This window comes from Vipera berus (genome assembly GCF_964194415.1).
Source record: "Vipera berus genome assembly, chromosome: 6".
Classification (NCBI taxonomy): Eukaryota; Metazoa; Chordata; class Lepidosauria; order Squamata; family Viperidae; genus Vipera; species Vipera berus.
Genome location: NC_138208.1, coordinates 83,821,951 through 83,841,403, shown reverse-complemented (window position 1 = coordinate 83,841,403; position 19,453 = coordinate 83,821,951). Strand labels below are relative to the sequence as shown.

At 42.5% G+C, this 19,453-nt stretch overlaps 1 protein-coding gene across 1 annotated transcript in view; it reads right to left on the bottom strand.

The window, feature by feature from the left end:
* Positions 1-597: 597 nt before the first annotated feature.
* The window catches only part of ST8SIA1 (ST8 alpha-N-acetyl-neuraminide alpha-2,8-sialyltransferase 1), a gene marked incomplete at its 3' end in the record, with an annotated part of 37,288 nt that continues 18,432 nt past the window's right edge, over positions 598-19,453 (bottom strand). Inside the window, exons 3-5 of the mRNA XM_081330579.1 lie at positions 13,702-13,811; positions 11,633-11,725; positions 598-1,066 (exon numbers count right to left, since the gene is read on the bottom strand). Coding sequence (XP_081186705.1) covers positions 598-1,066; positions 11,633-11,725; positions 13,702-13,811 — 672 coding nt within the window. The remainder of the gene's footprint in view (positions 1,067-11,632; positions 11,726-13,701; positions 13,812-19,453) is intronic.

Here is a 19,453-nt window from a genome sequence, read left to right as displayed (position 1 = left end):
TACAAGATTTGTAGAATACACTATTGAAGTAAATTGTTGTTTTCTTGAAGAGGAGGGGAAGGGGAGAGGACGGGGGAGGAGGAGGAGGAGGAAGAGGAAGAGGAGGAAAAATTCGCCCCTTGTGCTATACTTTCAATATTTTTTTGACGGAAATGAAAATAAATAACTCAGGCACCTTTTGAAAATCCAGCTTCAGGAACAAATTAAAAAAGCGAACAAAACACATCCCCAGTATTTTGGAAATCAGTTGTATATCTGAGCAACAGGAAGTATTCAACACGGTTGTTGAAAGCCCTTTGTAAACTCACTCTCCAGTCTTATTTTGAGCCTTCCCAATGGACAGTTGCATTCTGCATTTTTTGCAAAACAATATCCACCAGGGAATTCACATTATCAGTGCCATAAAATTTCAAGTCTTCAGTTCACTTTTAGCTTATGAGTTAAGTCCATGCACGTTTGTTAAAAGGATTCCACACACCCCTCCCAGCCACCCCCACCCCCACCAATACTTCGTGGTTTGTTCTTTATGCCGATGGCAAATTAAGTAAACGACAGCAACTGTAAAACACAAAGTTTCGTGCTCCAGGTAGAGCAAAATCAAGAATCCTCACAATGCTCCAGCTGCATTCGTAAGATTCCTCTCTTGTGGAGAAACCACAGCTGTAAGAATTCCTCTGGCATGGCATGGAAGCCAGGATCGGGCATGATGTTATCGTAGTAATGATGACTAATATACCGCCCATGGAGGTCCACCGAAAAAGGCCAGAAACCATAAATTGTCACTTCTTCACAAAGACCAAGAGCTGCACTGGCCAAGAAGAGACCGGTTGAAAGCCGCTTAGCGTGAATCCCTTTGCTCTTCCAAAAATTGCCAATATCCCGTAGGAAGTTAGGGTTGGCGAAGATCACCTTTTGTTTGGCTCCAACGTCAGTGAGGGTGTAGTACACTCGGAGAGAAGGCTGAGTGCCTATTTTCATGGAGAAAGCCGGCATGTAGATGTAGCTCTGGTTATAGACTTTAACGCTGTCCACAAATGTTTTTCGGGACCAAAGAAGATTCTGGAATCTGAAGAGAAGAGAGGAGAGGAGAGGAGAGGAGAGGAGAGGAGAGGAGAGGAGAGGAGAGGAGAGGAGAGGAGAGGAGAGGAGAGGAGGGGAGGGGGAGGGGAGAGGAGAGGAGAGGAGAGGAGAGAAGGAAAGAGAAAAAGAAAGAGAAAATGAAAAAGAAAGTTAAATGGTAAGTTCATGCTTTACCAACTACTCAAAGCACACTATGAAAAGTCCAACAAAATATCGACAAGAATAACTTGTCAAAGTTAGTGAAGTTTCAGGGTCTCACTGCAACTAGGATCAAAGAAATAAGCTAGTGCTTCCCAACCAAGGCCACTTTAAGGTGCATGGGCTTCAAGAATTCTGGGAGTTGAAGTCCACACATCTTAAGAGTAGCCACAGCTGACAAACATTGCAATAAAGGCAGGTTAATTTAAATCAATGCTGACGGTAAGTCTTAGGATTTCTGAGAGGGCTGTCATAAGCATTCTATAAAATGGTAGCTACTGGTGGTCCTCAACTGATGGCCACAATTGAGCCCCAAATTTCCATTGCTAAGTAAGACAGTTAAGTGAATTTTGTGATTGACCCATCCAGTTGGTTTTCATGGCTCAGGCGGGACTAGAACTCAATTGTCTCCTGATGATTGGCCCAAAGTCACCCAGCTGGCTTTCATGCCTAAGGCGGGACTAGAACCCAGTCTCCTGATGATTGGCCCAAAGTCATAAAAAGGTGGTTTTCATGCGTAAAGCAGAACTAGAATCCACCACTTCCAGCTTTCTAGCCTGGTGCTTTTAGACCAGGGGTAGGCAACCTTGGCTCTTTTATGACTCGTGGACTTCAACTCCCAGAATTCCGCATGGCTCAGCTTGGAAACCTCTCCCTTTCCCCTCAGCATGGCTGGCTCAGGAATTCTGGGAGTTGAAGTGCACGAGTCATAAAAGAGCCAAAGTTGACTACCCGTTTTAGACCAAACAGTCCTGCTTTCATGGCTAAAGCAGGACTAGAACTCACAGACTCCCATTTTCTAGCCTGCTGCCTTAATCACTAGACCAAACTGGTTCTCTTGCTCCTCTAGAAGGGTTGGGAGAAGCAGAGATATCTTCAGCTGCTCCTCATTATCTAATCATTTTTGAAATGGGATTCTTCTTGCATTTTAATATTGAAATAGAAATTATTTAGGTCAGCTGCAGGACTGTTGGACCCAAGAAATAAGCTCTTCTTATCCTGTCTTCTTTCTGAGATCTGAAAGAGATTGATGCGTGGAAACCCACAGGACACTGAAGGATGTCAGATTTTTATATCCTTCTGATATCAGATTTTATTTCCGAAACTGAAGGTCTCCTGGTGGCCTCAGCAGGGGATCCTGATGCACCCCAGGGAGAATTGTTATCTTAATAAAGGTTACGCTAAGACGGGCAATATTTCTTTCTAGTGAAATGGTATATATGTAACTCAGGGTTGACCTATTCTTGATGCTCTCTGAGCTACTGTATATAAACAACCTATATTCAACTATTTAGGGGAAAAATCAGACAAAAACAAAGAGAAAAAAATTCTTAAGAAATAGGAAAAACATGAAAAGTATTACTGGAAACTAAAACAGAAACTTTAACATAAAAAAAAGGAAAACACGGAAATTATATCCCTTTCTGTCTCTGTCTCTTGTCTATTTAAGGATAGCAGATGTCAGGCTATTAAATTTACATTAAAAGGTAAAGGTAAAGGTTCCCCCGCACATGCGTGCTAGTCGTTTCCGACTCTAGGGGCCGGTGCTCATCTCCGTTTCAAAGCCGAAGAGCCAACGTTTGTCCGAGGACGTCTCCATGGTCATGTGGCCGGCATGACTAGACGCCAAAGGCGCATGGAACGCTGTTGCCTTCCCACCGTAGTGGTCCCTATTTTTCTACTTGCATTTTTACGTGCTTTCGAACTGCTAGGTTGGCAGAAGCTGGGACGAGTAACAGGCGCTCACTCTGCTACGCGGCACTCGGGATTCGACCCGCCAAACTGCCGACCTTCTGATCGACAAGCTCAGCGTCCTAACCCACTGAGCCACCACGTCCCTAAAATTTACATTAACATCCTCCAATTTTTGACAACATTGTTGTTTTATTTTTAAACTATGAATTACGCTTAGAGTGTACAGAAAGAAACACACCGTCTGGCCTTGCTTCTCCGAGTATTAATAGCTGTCAAATTTAATAACAGCAACATTTATAATCTGGGATACACCTATTTGCTTCAAGGGGTGAAAGTCACAGATTTAGGCTAGTTGGGGTACCACATTAGGATATTTTCTCTGTGGGTGACTTTGAGTCATTCCTGTCTCCTGGCAATTGCCCAGACGAGATCCTGAGGGGTTTTTTGGCCACAGTTTTGGAAGTGGTTGGCCATTGTTTTCTTCCTAGGGCTAAGAGGGAATGGCTGGATCAGTGGAGTATTCTTTGGGTGCGGCATGCTATGAAAATATAACAGATTTTTAAAGCTAGCTTTAGGGCTTATGTTGTAAGAATGCAACCAAGGAGAGGCAGAAGAGTGGAGAACTGCTAGAATTCCCTAGAACTGCTCGAGAAATACAGGTAGTTAGTCCTTGACTTATGTCCACTTATTTGTTTTGTCTGCTCCTTCTCTGTTGTTGTTTCCTGGAAGTGTTTTTTGTTGTTGTTGTAAAGTTACCTTAGACATAGATTGATTTGTATTTTCATTTTGGATTTATTTGTGAACTCAGTGTTATTTGAATTAATTGCAGTATGCTATATATCTCCTCCTAAGAGGTATTTATGTTTTCTTGATGTGTTCTGTCTACATTTCTCTGATCCATGATGACCAAAAGTTGGAGTTTTCCTTCTTATCTTCAAATAGGTTTAGAGTCCCGGTTAAATAGATATTTGTAATCCAAAGAGTTCAAAAAAGATTTTTTTCTAAAGTTTATAATTCTCTCTTTGTCTGCAGCCCAGATTATTGTCTTTTTTTGTCACAGCTGTTCTTTATTATTAAAGCTTTGAAGGTCACAAACACAAATTAGCTTTTCCCAGGTTTTGGCAAGTTCTCTATGAAAATCATAGCTTGTCATAATCTTCATCCACCACTAGGTGTCAGCATCTATTTAGTTTTCAATATGAACAATAGTCTTTAAAATGAGAGTGTTTACCATTCAACAATCTGAAACTTGTCCAAAGTTAAATTTTAGCTTTCAAGTTTATAAATTTATTTCACTACCATATATTTTGATCCTCCATAGAAATTTTAATTCACCACTTCCGTTAGTATAAGGATGGGACGGAAGTCCCCCTCCTTCACTTTCGGAGGTATTTTGCTTCTTGGGGATCTTTTCCAGGAAATTAAGTGTAGAATAGAAAAGGGAAAATCAGATTCCTCGCCCAGTTTCAAGCATGCTGTTTACTGTAGTGCTGGTTAGCTCTTTTGGACTCCGGTTGCAAGTAGCTTGGGCTGATTGATGAAATACAGCCTTTCCCCTGTTGGGTTAGAAGGCTTTCCCCAAGACGAACGGAACGACCGCCGTCATTCCAGAGTCACCGGGGCACCCTTCTTTCTTTGCTGCCTCTCTGGGGTGGCTTGGACCCCATTAGGGTCTCCAGGCAGGACGAAAGTTGGTCGCAGGGGTGCGGCGGTCCGCAAGCTGGCGACCAGTCGCTATCACGCAGGACCGGAAGTCCCCTACAATTACATTCCTATTTGAAGTTCCTCAGAATATTGCTGTGGTAAATAACGGAGATCTACAAAGCATCTCCTTCCCCTTGGAGAAAGAAGTCACCTTAGATGGCCTGACTTTCCTCAGAAATGCAAAGAAGAGAAACGCTCATTTGCTGCAGGGAAGAGCAGCTGGCAGGCAATTTTCCTTCTCTGCATTCCCTTCTCTTTGCCAGCTGGAAAATCCCCTAGGTCACACTGCAGAATCAAACCGTGGCATTTTTGTGGCTCACACACTTCCTTAAAGAAGCTGCAGAGACGTCAGGAAAGTAGCTGAAAGTAACTGAAGCAACCACAGACTCAAGACAGAAGAAAGGATTTTAGGCGAAATTAAACCTAACGTGGCTTGAGTGCCGTCACTATGTGTGTGTGTGTGTATAAAATTGCTGTAGCACAAGAACTGCTACAAAGACTTGCCAATCTGTAAAATGGTTCACGTTGAGGAACTGCTGGTTGACGGGGCTGTGGCTTCATAAAGGCGACTTGGATCTTGGCCCCAGAGTGCAGCTGTTGTGTGAAACAGCAGCCCAAGCAACGGCCTAGCACTGAATGCCCATTGTTAAGAATTGTTTTGTTCATCAAATCACTTTTAAGCCAACCTTCCTGACACAACTATTAGGACGAATGCCATGGATAATCTAGATCGCCATCTGGTAAGCCACCCAGGCCAGAGAACTAAAGTTCTCTGCTCTACAGCTGGGCAAAGCTTTAATGGTGGGGATTCCATAATGCTGTGATTAATGCACCCCATCAAAGCAGATTCTGAAACCAGGAGACAGGGAGTTCTAGTCCTGCCTTAGGCATGAAAATCAACTGGCTGACTGGGCCAATCACCAGGAGACTGGGTTCTACTCCTCCACCCCACCCCCCAGATATGAAAACTGGCTGGGTGACTTTGAGCCAATCACCAGGAGACAGGGAGTTCTAGTTCCATCTTAGGCATGAGAGCCAGTTGGGTGACTCTGGGCCAATCACTCTCTCTCAGCCCATTCCACCTTGCAGGATTGTTGTTGAGGGGAAAATAGGAGGAAGAATGAGCATTATGTGTGGTTCAATGCCTTGAGTTACTCATAAAGTAATAAAGACAGGAGAAAAATCGAATGAATGAATGAATGAATGAATGAATGAATGAATGAATGAATGAATAACAGTCATGTTATTTCCCTTCATTGTCACCTTCCATGGATATGCAGCTTATGTCAAATCCTCTTCCAGCTAACTGTAGGACCGCTATAGCTAGTTTTAAAACCCCATTTTGTTGAAACACAGGGATTTTTTTGAGAATTTTTTAAAAATTTTTTAATACAATTCAATAGTACTTATTCAACAAACGTGAACCAGTACTGGGCTGCAGCATGCCAGCAACTGGTCCACACAAACAAGCAAAGCCCCATCCGTAGGATGCAGCCAGCACACAAAACCACGCACCCTCCGGTCTGTGAAAAAACCTCTCTCCACGGAACCTGGCCCTGGTGCCCAAAAGGTTGGGGACCTCTATGCTAAGAGTTGTCTAAAAACACAAAATATGGGCCCTAGCCGACACAGATAACAAGACTCCCTATAGCTTTTCCTAAAGATGCTCTTTCCAAAAGGCAAATGGGCTTTCTTTCTTTTCCCCCCCCCCTTGAAAACATTTCACTTCTCATCCAAGAAGCTTCTTCAGTTCTAACTGACAGGTAGGGAATGGAAGGGTTTATATTCATTGCAGTCATCTGGTGGTTAGCCCTCTGAAAGTCATTAGCCCTCTGAGAGTCATTGAGGGTTGATCTATCCTCTGCTTCATCTGAATCAGAGGGTAAACGGATGTGGAATCTTCCTGCGACGGCTGCCTGCATGAGGAATGAAACCGTTTCAATACTGCATCCAGTTTTGGTCACCACGATGTAAAAAAGATGTTGAGACTCTAGAAAGAGTCCAGAGAAGAGCAACAAAAATGATCAGGGGACTGGACGCTCAAACATATAAGGATCGGTTGCTGGAATTGGGTATGTCTAGTTTAACCAAGAGAAGGATGAGGGGAGAGATGATAGCAGTCTTCCAATATCTCAGGGGCTACCCCAAAGAAGAGGGAGTCAAGCTATTTTCCAAACCGCCTGAAAGCAGGACAAGAAGCAATGGATGGAAACTAGTCAAGGAGAGAAGCAACCTAGAACTAAGGAGAAAATTCCTGACAGTGAGAACAATTAACCTGTGGAACAACTTGCCTCCAGAAGCTGTGAATGCTCCAACACTGGAAGTTTTTAAGAAGAGACTGGACAGACATTTGTCTGAAATTGTATAGGGTTTCCTGGTCGAGCAGGGGGTTGGACTAGATGACCTCCAAGGTCCCTTCCATCATCATCATCATCATCATCATCATTAAATGAAAAAGCCCAAGAAAGTCCAGTTGCCTTTTGGAAACACACCTTTGGGACAACCATGGATGTTTGAAAATCTCTAGAGACATCCTCACAGCTTTGTGTCAGCCTCCAAACTTGGGGACAGCCTCCAGTGGCATGCAGAAGTCTCAAACAGATCAGTGTTTTAACTGTAAATGAACGGAAAATGCAGACCAGGAAACCTGGGCGACCTCAAAATTTATCTTAACAAAACAGAGATCACCAATAGTAGAAAACAGATAATGGGGGAGGGGAATGGATAATAGAAAAAAAATCACCCAAAGAGAAAGCAAGACAGCCAGATGTTTAACAAGAGCTACTCTTCAATTACAAAATTGAAGACTACAAAATTATAACCTTATCTTGAAATAGACATCGTATAGGATGAAAAGATGTAGTAGTTACAGTAAGTACGGGGAAAAGACTGCATATTTATAGAAACAGAAGCACTCTGGGTCGTGCCAAATAACTCTTCTTTTGCAAGAAAAAGCATTAACTGGCCTTATTTCAAAAATAAGTATAAATGCCCATATGTGGTGTTTGCAATTAAATAAGAAAAACAGAATGGGGGCAGAAGAGAAAAACGGGTGGGTGTATCTTGCTAGCTGAGATGTTAATATTTTGATCAGTGTGAGGGGGAAGACTGCTTACATTTTTAATCTACCATAATAAAAACAAGCAAAGGACTGCATTTTTTTTACAGTGCTAAAAAAATAGCAATTTTCAATCTCTTTGGACCAAGGCCAAACTCTCGACCGTTCTGAGGGTATCTCTAAGACAGCCTAGAAAAAAACAGCTGAGGAGAGGAATAAAAAATGAACAGATCCAGGAAAAGACTAGCTTTGCTTTAATTTTCATTTTAAAATCATTCCAAATTAATTTACATAATTTATGGCTTCACAGCAAGAACAAACTGCTTTATGTCAAGAACAAACATTTTTGAGGGTACAAAGCTGAATTAAAGGATGGAGGAAGGAGACCATCGAGCAAGGAATAACGTTAAATGAGGATCTGGCTGAAGGATCTGACTCCCTTATATTTTTTGGAGGACCCTGAATAGGTTAAGGGTTGGAGTGCCTAAATATAAAACCAGCAGGCTCAAGTGGAGGATCTTAGCAGATAACAACATGCCATGTGAATGTGGAAAGAAGCAGAGCCCAGCCCCATGGTGGCGAACCTATGGCACACGTGCCACAGGTGGTACACAGAGCCCTCTCTGTGGGCACGCGCCGTTGCCCCAGTCCTAGGCCTTCAGCTGGGTTTTATAAAACCTTTTCGCTTTAGGCCGCCGCCGCCGTGTGCAAAAAATAAATAAAAATCAATCAATCAATTTCAACTTCTCAAGGTGAAAAAAAAAAGATCTCGCAAAGTTGGAATTGATTGATTCAACTTTTTAGTCTTACCAGTCTGCCGTTACCACTGCAGCCACGCCCACCCAATGGACCACGGCCACCCGACACCTGACGATACATAAGTGGGTTCTGGGTTGCAGTTTGGGCACTCAGTCTCTAAAAGGTTCGCCATCACTGTTCTAGGCCATCTCCTGGTATGTCAGCTATGTACCTATAATGACATTTTGGCCAACAACAAAGCCAGGAAGGTGGCTTCATTCTGGCAGTTTAAAGTTTGATCTAGACATGGAAGAAGAAGGAATTTAATTAGTTCAGTATAACTAATACATCTTTCTCCTTGCATTGAATACGAGCTTCCCTTCAGTCCAATGAAACACTTAACACCGATAGCAAACCTGGGGTTATTCTGGAGGGTCACAGCCAAAACCTGGGGACTGCAAAGAGAAAATGGCTTCCAAGACTTGAGGTCAACCTTTCCAGGTTGGTCTTCATGACAAAGCCTGGAGCTGCATTGATGTAACAGAATCTCAAACCTTTTCCCTTCATCCCTCTTCTCAAAGTGAATCAATGCGGAGTCACCTAATGGTCTCTTTTTAATATACTGTAAGGGTTAATTCACACATTATTGACCATTAAATTCCTTCTCCAAGTCTTTGTTTGGTGGTGAGCCACGTGCTTACAACTACAGGTAGGTGATTGGTTGGGTAATGCAAAGGATGGGCTGGATATTTTGAGGATTTCAAGTGCAGCCCAAATTGGGCAGTGCTGGTACAAGTCCCATCTCCTCTTGCATTAGATCTGGTGGGTTTCAACCTCTCCTGTAGCTTATCAGCTCAAGATTTTGCAGGGTATTTGAATTCTGAGCGGTGCAGCGGTTCAGTGCGTAAGACATTGGGCTTGTCAGTCGGAAAGCCAACAGCCCAAGTTCGAGACCCCAGCATCATGCAAAGGGGTGAGCTCCTGTCCTCGCCCCAGCTCCTACCAACCTAGCCATTCAAAAGTATGCCAATGCGAATAGATAAATAGGCACCACCTTGGTGGGAAGGAAACAGCACTCAGAAATGTCATGCTGAGCTAATGACCATGGAAATGTCTTCGGACAGCACTGGCTCAACGGCCCTTGAAATGGAGATGAGCACCATCCCCTACAGTCAGCAATGAATAACGGAGTAAAATCCACAGGGACTTCCTTTGAATTCTGAAGGAAATGCTCACATTCTGCTGCATGGGAGGTGAACATAAACTTTTCTGCAGGGAATAAATCTTGGTTCTCTGCCTACCAGCCTACCAAAAGCCTGTTGAGACTTTTGAAAAATCACACCCAGGCAGTTTGCATAATTTTTAGACACTGATGCTGAAAACCTCCCGATTCCAGACAATAATAAAGCAAAGGACATGTAATTTCCTACACACTTTAACCAAGATATGCACGGGCATGAGATGAAGGTTTACAAATATGGAAGATGACTTCATTTCTTACACAAAGATAACACACTGTGAGCATAAATGATAGCTTCAGAAGAATCTAAACGTGGGTGCCGTCTCAATCAGTTTCAGCGTGTAGAACTCCAGAATTTCAGCTACTTCATTGTATTTCACTCCTCCACAATCACTTTTTGATAGTTAATTTGGATATTTGGAACTCTTTGTTTAGGCAGGGAAATTATTTCAGAATTCAGAGATGCAAATGCATCTAGTATTGTATACAGTATATATAGCAGGGGTCCCCAATCCTTAGGCCGGGGGTAGGCAACCTTGGCTCATGGACTTCAACTCCCAGAATTCCTAAGCCAGCCATGCTGAGGGGAAAGGGAGAGGTTTCTATGCTGAGCCATGCTGGCTCAGGAATTCTGGGAGTCGAAGTCCACGAGTCATAAAAGAGCCAAGGTTGCCTTCCCCTGTCCTAGGTGATTAAACAGGGAGGTTTATCTATGGCAGGGGTAGGCAACCTTGGCTCTTTTATAACTCGTGGACTTCAACTCCCAGAATTCCTGAGCCAGCATGGGGGAACTATACCCCCCTCATGACTCATGGACTTCAACTCCCAGAATTCCTAAGCCAGCCATGCTGAGGGGAAAGGGAGAGGTTTCTATGCTGAGCCATGCTGGCTCAGGAATTCTGGGAGTTGAAGTCCACGAGTCATAAAAGAGCCAAGACTGCCTTCCCCTGTCCTAGGTGATTAAACAGGGAGGTATATCTATGGCAGGGGTAGGCAACCTTGGCTCTTTTATAACTCGTGGACTTCAACTCCCAGAATTCCTGAGCCAGCATGGGGGAACTATACCCCCCTCATGACTCATGGACTTCAACTCCCAGAATTCCTGAGCCAGCCATGCTGAGGGGAAAGGGAAAGGTTTCCAAGCTGAGCCATGCTGGCTCAGGAATTCTGGGAGTTGAAGTCCACGCCGAGGTTGCCTACCCCTGTCCTAGGCCACAGCCTGGTACCAGGCCGCTTGGGAACTGGGTTGTGCAAGCGGCAGGCAAGTGCATGAAGTCCATTTGTGCAAGGTGGGTGCATGAGCAAAACCATCCCCTCTTCCCTCCCCTCCCCCACTGCCGCCACCATTGCAGGTCCACAAAGCTGGAAAGGTTTGGGACCACTGATATAGTATTGTGCAAATTACATTTCCCCACCCCCACCCCCACCCCACCTGTACTTCTTGTTAGGAGACACTTCTTACAAAGTTGAGACTCAGGCCTCATTTATAGTTTTCCTTTTTAGCTACATGTTTGGCTCCTGAAACGTTACATGTTTCAAACACAGGTTGAAGGGCTAAAAAATTTCCTTTTTAAGTACCAAAATTGGGAATCTTGTGAGCTTTTGACCCATGTTGAGTGCACATGATTGGCTCTGACTATCATATTCCAGTATTCACCCCTCTTTTTTGAAGCAGGTTGATGCAAACCAATTTCAAATCACCTGAGATGACAAATGAATCATTTGACTTCTTAACACACCCTGTAAGATTGTGGTTGATTGTACACAGGCTGCTAGAAAGACAATTCTGCTCACAACATTCTGACTTTAAAATGCCTTTTTCCTTTCTTTAAAAACAAAAAACAAACAAACCAGGATGCCTCTTTTTCCTTCTTATTCAGCCTAGGAACTGAAGAAGAGACAGGCAATTCGCTGCTTACCTGTTATTAATTATGCTGGGATTTGCAGTTACCAGTTGAGTTTTTGATCCAACATCATTGCTGTATGCATTGCCTAGTGGAGCAAGATTACATCTGGAAGGAAGAAAAAGAAAAGCATATTATATTAAATTATACTTCTTATGTGCATTCATGTATTTGAGGGGTCATTGGAGCTCTCTGAGATTGTTTTCTTGCAGATGTTTCATTACCCAAACTAGGTTACATCATTAGACTATGCAAAAGGGACTATCACTCAGCCCAAAAAAGGAACAAAAAGACCCAAGCATCGCTCCATCAGCAAGCAGCACCCAGATCAGCACAGATTAACTCCAAGGTTAACACCGGACCAACAATCAGGTAAACAAAACTCCAATCAAGAAACTGCCAAAGAAGCCAACAGCAAACAGCCCAATCAAAGAATCTGCCCCCACCAACACTGACAGGCAAGCCACTAGAAAGCAGAACTGACAGCAAACCGCACTCCTTACCAGCACTGATGATGTTATCTAGTTGGGTGATGAGACGTCTGCAAGAAAACAAGCAGGCTCAGAGAGCATCAAGGACCCCTCATTTCAACTCTGAGCTACTAATTATTCTCTTTTATTAGTAGTCATGTATTTGCTCGAGTCAAAAATCTATTAAGAAAAAGGTTTTTCCCAGGAGGCGAGTAAACATACTGCCTCAGCTGGGACTAGCAACTCCATTGCTGAGCAAAGTGGCTGTTGTGAAATGCCATGTAGCGGCACTGGACTTGTGACATCAGTTCTGCTGTGGCTGTTAAGCAAATCCATCACAGGTCATTAAACGCCACATCACAGGACCACAACTTTTATTGACTCTGCTTGTCGGAAACCAGCAACTGAAACTCATACATGGCAACCATATGACCGCAGGACACTATAAACGTCATAAATGTGCCGGTTGCGAAGCACCCAAAGGGTGATCATCGTGTGATCATGGGCACACTGCAACAGCAGCAAATTCAAGAACTGGTCATAAAGCAACTTTTTCAGCACTGTCATAACTTCAGTCACTGAACAAGCAGTCAGTAAGAGAGGACTACCTGTTAAACTAGACGTGGACAAGGAGATGGTAATAATGCAGTATTTCCGCACATGTCTTAAGCGCAGAAAAATCTGCATTTAACCTTCAATATCCCTAGGCCGACATAGGTCTGAAAACAGCATTTTCAGTTACTATATGGAAGATAAACACTAAGGAGGTTGAAACACTGATATAATATGGAAATGATGACAGTACACTTTGGTCTGCATATCAATCCTTGGTATGTCCAATAAAAAACAGTTGGATCAGAGGTGATGGGAAGGGTTATTGTCTGAAATCCTTTTTTCCAGTGCCCTTGTAACTTTGAACAGTCACTCAATAGAATAAAAAATGTAATGTAATAATAGAATAGAATAGAATAGAATAGAATAGAATAGAATAGAATAGAATAGAATAGAATAGAATAGAATAGAATAGAATAGAATAGAATAGAATAGAATAGAATAGAATAGAATAGAATAGAATAGAATAGAATATGGAATGGAACAGAATATGGAATGGAATGGAATGGACCAGAGTATGGAATGGAATGGAATAGAATAGAATAGAATCAGAAATGGATAGGATAGAATAGAACAGAATATGGAATGGAATGGAACGGAATAGAATATGGAATGGAATGGAATAGAACAGAATAGAATAGAATAATAACTTTATTGTCACTATGAATGTACACTAATTGGCATACATTAAAATAAAATTTCATTGCATACAGCTCTCAAAGGCTCACCACCTCCGCTATACGCTACATAAATATGAGAAAAATAAATAAAGAATTATGCATATACCCACATATATTACATATATTACACAGAGAAATGACAGTCTAGTTCAGGTTATATACACATGTACATGGCGAGAAAAACGAATCTTGCGAGTTTACCAGACGGAATGGTTGTAAGTTTAGGACTACTTGTAATTCTTCCTGAGAAAAGGTTCTCTATACTTTAAAAAAAAACAATAAAGGGAGGAAAGGCAAGCGTAGCCAAAATGGCGGCTTTTACCTCATGACGAAGTCCGCTTGATCAATCTGCTTGCCGCAGCGGCTGTTCTTCAGAATGCCGCTGTTGCCCACCACAGAGCATCTCTTCAGTGGTAGCTGGAGTGGAATCTCCTGGCAAGAGAAAACAGGAGTCACAATCACACCTGGAAAAAGAAGCGATGCATCTGGTGATTTTAGAAGGAGGGTTGAGGGAGCCCAATATTGCTGGAGAACAGACTTTGGGTCTTCAAGAGACACGCTTTGTATCTACCTTAGAGCGATTAAACTTTTGGAATTCATCAACACAAGATGAATTGTAATTGGACCAATTCAGTTCAGTTCAAGAAGTCCTGGGATCAGTGCTATAGGACTGCCTCTGAAGAACATCTCTTGGGAGACCAAAAGGCTCCTTCTGCAGCTGTGGACTGCTGGATTAGATGGGACAGATGTGATCCAGAAGGGCACTGCTTATATTCTTACCTTTTCTATGGGTTTCTTAACCTCAGCATTACCTAAAACCATAACCAGAGTAGGATTTGAACTATAAGGGCCTTTGAAGGTCAGAAAATAAATCTCACGGATTGCACAACACAGGATGCCCACTTCAGAGGCAATGAGAAAGGTGACACTTGCAGCTGGATACAAACATTTTACATGATTTCCTTCCTTTTTCCCAGTAGCAGGGGGGGAAAAACCTGAGCTTCTTGGCATAACAGAAAAACTACATGCAATGACTTAAGCTATACTTAAATATCAACTCAATACAGTGTAGTAGACCTGAGCTTGCAACCACTGAGAAGGTGACTAACCAAACGTGGAGAAGAGATTTGAGAGGTCTATTCTTCCTGTATGGCAGATGTACGCAATCTTCTATAGGTTTCCTAATCACAGTTCCCAGCAATCCCCATCAGAGGCCCTGCTTGCCTTCAGAAGTTGTGCTGCTCCATCACTGGAGGTTTTTAAGAAGAGATTGGACAACTGTTTGAAATGTTATAGGGTAGGGGTCTTCAAACTTGTCCCTTTTATGACTTGTGGACTTCAACTCCCAGAATTCCTCAGCCAGCGTCGCCCATTCCTCATACAAGTGAATGAAGATTTCTGTCACATTTATGGATCAATTTTACAAGATATACTTATATTTTATATTGTTAGATGCTTTCAGACTGTGATTAAATAAGGGGATAGAACTATTTATTTTAAATAATGGGATGGAACTATTTTAAATGTAAAATAAAATATTTTCAGATATATAAATTAACAAGCAAGGAAATGAATAGTGAGATATGCCACTTTTGTTATCTTTTGGAGGTTGAGTCTATAAATTTTCCTGCGACAACATCAGAGAAATTATTTGCTGAAAAACTTCCAAAGAAAGATGCTGTCCTTGTTAGATAATGTAATTCTGCAATAAAATCAAGGCTGGTGCTTGTCTTTGTAAAAAATCAGGAGCGCTGTGTTTGTTTCTTTTATTTAGAAAAAGAGAGATAAGAGGCCTGGCAGGCATTAAGATTGGTATCCATGATGGTTTCATAGCCATCTTTTGAAAACCTGTTTTCTGTTTCCAAAAGATGTCTGGGAAAATGCTTTCTGAATTATTTACAGTAATACATTGGGGAAGGATGATAATGCCCTATCTGTTTGCTTACTAGGTGTCAGAATCCATTTATATCATATTCATAAATGTATGTTTAAAACATTATTCCATGGATTCTGCCATCTTCCGAAGAGAAGAGAATGGATGTGTATTGAACCAGTATTAGGCATTTCAAAGGAAAGGAGAAGCCTTTTGAACTGGGGAAACAAAAGGGAGGGCTAGCATCTGGCTTGTGTCACGGAAGAGAGCAATAAACATGAAGGGTCCTAAGTTCCTTTTTCCCACGAGAGGGATGATACGAGAGAAAGGATGGGGGACTGACCAAATGGGGCCAAGGGGAGTTAAACCGGGAACTCTATATAAGGGTTAGTTCGTGGAATAATATTAAGTCCTGTCTCATTTCCTACAACCAAGCATGTCATAGTAAAGATTCTTTTTGGAATAGACTTGACTCCAAGAATTTTGTCTTCCTAAGACGTGGTTTGGGGTGGGTCCTGACCCTAGGTGGGAAACATATGGGATTTTTTTCTTCTATTTTTCTAATGCAAACTATAGTCTTTCAACTCTAGCCCTGCTTGGAATTTACTCATTTCCCTTCCAGGATTAATTTATAAGGGAACATATTGAACACCTGCATTGTAAGATACAACCTTTTTGTATGTGATCCGTCCCCATGACCTATTGATCACTCTCAGAGCAATTCCTCATCAGTGAGCAATTCAAACTTGTTCAGGAATGCAAAATCAAGAAGCAGAAGCAGAAGAACAACAACAAGAAGAAGCAGCAGCTTCATTGGACTGGCAGGATGGTGGGGGCTATAGAGCAGGGGTCTTCAAACTTGGCCCTTTTATACTTGTGGACTTCAACTCCCAGAATTCCTCAGCAAGGCACGCTGGCTGAGGAATTCTGGGAGTTGCAGTCCACAAGTCACAAAAGGGCCAAGTTTGAAGACCCCTGCTATAGAGGGATTAGTTCTGAGAAGATGGAGAGGGAGTTGGAAGAATCCTATTTCTTTATAGTCATCTGGTCATTAGCACTCTCCTTGAGAGCTTGTGAGGCCACTTGGGGGTTTATCTGTGCCCTCAGGGTCATCTGTATCAGAGTGCAAATGGTGGTGGATTCTTTTTGGACACTGCTGCAAGGGCTGCCTTGTAGACCGGAGATAGTTTGGGTCTTATCCCTCCCCCTCTGTTGAGACAGGACTGCTCAGCGTTAACATAAATGGCCTCTTTCATCTCTCTTTCAACCCAATGGTCCTTTCTATCCAGAACGTGGACTGAGGGCACAGATAAACCTCAAGAGCTAGAATCCCTCCATAGCTCCCACCATCCTGGCAGAACCGATGAAGCTTTTTGTATGAAAAGGGAAACTTCTTCTTCCTCAAGGAAAAAACAGTCAAGTTGCCTTTAAAAATAAAACACCTTTGAGACAACTGCGACATGGATGACTGAGAAACTCCACAGCCAGTCATTCCAAGTAGGTCTTGAATTACAACTGGTCACTTAGTGGTCATTTAAAGTTATGACAGGCATCACGAAAGGTACTTACAACCTGGTGACAGTGTTAAAACAATGTGAGGGCTACAACAGACAGTACAGCTGGAGACATGTTAAGTATGGAAGTTGGTTCTTGCATGTCTTTTTAACAACTCCACGTGGGACCCTTTGTTGACTGTTTGACAAATTTAGCTGTCAAAGACGCTGCTTTCAGCCTTATGATACAGACACAATTTCAGTTTGTGAAAGCATGAGAAAGTCATGATTTTTCCTGGCTGTAAAGCTGCTAGTAGCACTGTCAGCAAGACACTTTTCTCCAAAGTCCTCCCTTCAAAAGTTTAAGTTTACACATTAAGCCATATTACGTACTATCAAGTTGCCATTGACTCAGTTTTATTGTGGTCTCTGTAGAGCAGGGGTGTCAACCTGCCGGCCCGTGGGCCAGATGCATCATAGCGAAACCGCACCCACCCCGTTGCCGGCAATGGAAAAAAAAGTCGCGATACGTCATGACACGTCACGTGACGTGAGTTTGACACCCCCGCTGTAGAGGCATGATGGAATGCTGTATTCGGATCAGCTGAAGTGATCCTGAGTTTAAAAGCAGGTAAAAATCAGCCCGACAGCAATAGCAGACAGGATTTTTCAAGAAAGTTCTTTATCCAGGAAGAAATATACCAAGCATTAGGTCGATGAAGCTACCATTATTTGAAAATCGTACTACATCATTTGAAACTTTCAAAAATAGGAGTTGTTTTTTAGAAAAAGGCCACAAAGCTCCCAAGCAATTTTGGAAAGCAATACTTATTTCTCCCCGAATACCTATTTACAGTGGGATGGTGTATGAATGGGTGTTATTTGTCAGCTGCAGGTTTCGACAGCCTTAATCTACTTTTTTATTTTAGAAAATGAAATAAGGAAAGGGAGCAAGGAAATTACAGGCAACAGGGAGAAAGCAGAGCTGCTTAACTCTGTTCTGTACCAGCCTGCTACCGGCCCTGCAGAAAAGGCAGGGACAACCCCTTTTACAAGAAGGCAAGAGGCTGGAATTACGCCTGCCAAATTTATTGCTACAAAAACAAATAGAACAAGACACGAACCAAGAAACAGGAGCTTTTCAAGCGGTTGCCTTCAGCAAACCAGCCCTCCCACGCATTCCCCCTTAAATACAGTTCAGGGCGTGGCTTCTCTCTGCCTCCTTCCGAGGAGCCCCATTGCCTTCCTCTGTTTACTCCTGATTGACTGCCTCCTGCGTTGGGCGTCCTTGAACAGGGCCAGCTGTGGGTCATCTTCATCCACGCTGTCAGGCTCACACAGCTGGGTCTGCGTCGTGACCAGGTGAGAGGGGCCTGGCTGAGGGCTCTCATCAAGCTGTCCAACCCCCTCAGCAAGCTCTTCAACACCCCCCTCCTCCTCCTCCTCTGAGTCGTCCGACCCAACTGCCGAACCCACAGGCTGACCCTGAATCACAACAAACTCATACTTTGCATCAGTCTTCACACACACAAAAAAAACCCATAGTCCAACACACCAAAAAAAAAACCACTGCAAAAGACATACTAGAAACAAAAGTCAAAATAAGCAAGAAAATGGTAAGAGAACAGCTATCCAACCTTGACAAATATAAATCACCAGGACCCAAAAGATTACATCCCAGAGTTCGGAAAAAGCTGGCAGATGTTATCTCAGAATCATTGCACCACATCTTTCACAAATCCTGGAGCACTGGGGAAGTACCTGAGGATTGGAAAAAGGCTGATGTGGTCCCCATCTTCAAGAAAGGGAAAACAACGGACCCAGGAAACTACAGACCAATCAGTTTAACATCAATACCCGGGAAGATCCTAGAAAAGGTAATCAAAAAACAGATCTGCGAACAAGTAGAAGCAAACAAAGCCGTAACTAGCAGCCAGCAGGGGTTTGTTAAAAACAGATCATGCCAAACCAACCTCATTGGTTTGGCCTACAATATCAGGCTGACAAAATGATTTCTCACTATCCTCGGAAACCTGCTCACACAACTCGGATATTTTTCCCATAGTACACAAGGCAAATAACCACAACAACACTCGGGATTCTGAAACAGTATTGTGCTGACATTGTGAGAACACAGACATGGATCATTAATTACTATTAATCACTCCTTGGCATAGTCCTTCATACCGTCCTACTGCTGAGAATGATTAACCCTACAAAGTCAGCTGAATGTGGAAGAACCATGTGGTCAGTTACTCATTGGAGCAAAAGATGGAGGGTAGAAGATTTTTTTTAATGTGTGTATGGGTTTTCTTTCTTTCTATGTGCATCCTTTCATCTCTTTGTAGTTAGTAAATGGTGACTTGTCCACTTACTTACACTTGATGTTTTAATGATTTGATAACTTTTATTCTACCAAACGTCTAGTAATAGGACCCACCCATCTAACAGGCAGATACTATGACATTAAAAGGGTAAGTACTTTGTAATGACAAATATTTATATGTTACTTGTATGTAAGGATGTAGGTCTATACATATGTTGTATATAGTATGTTTTAAATGTGTGTGATGTATGTGTACACTTTGAGAGGAAGCAACTAAATTTCATTTTTAATGTATTCCATTGTGCCCAAAGGAAAAAAAAATGACAACAAAGGTTATCTATCTATCTATCTATCTATCTATCTATCTATCTATCTATCTATC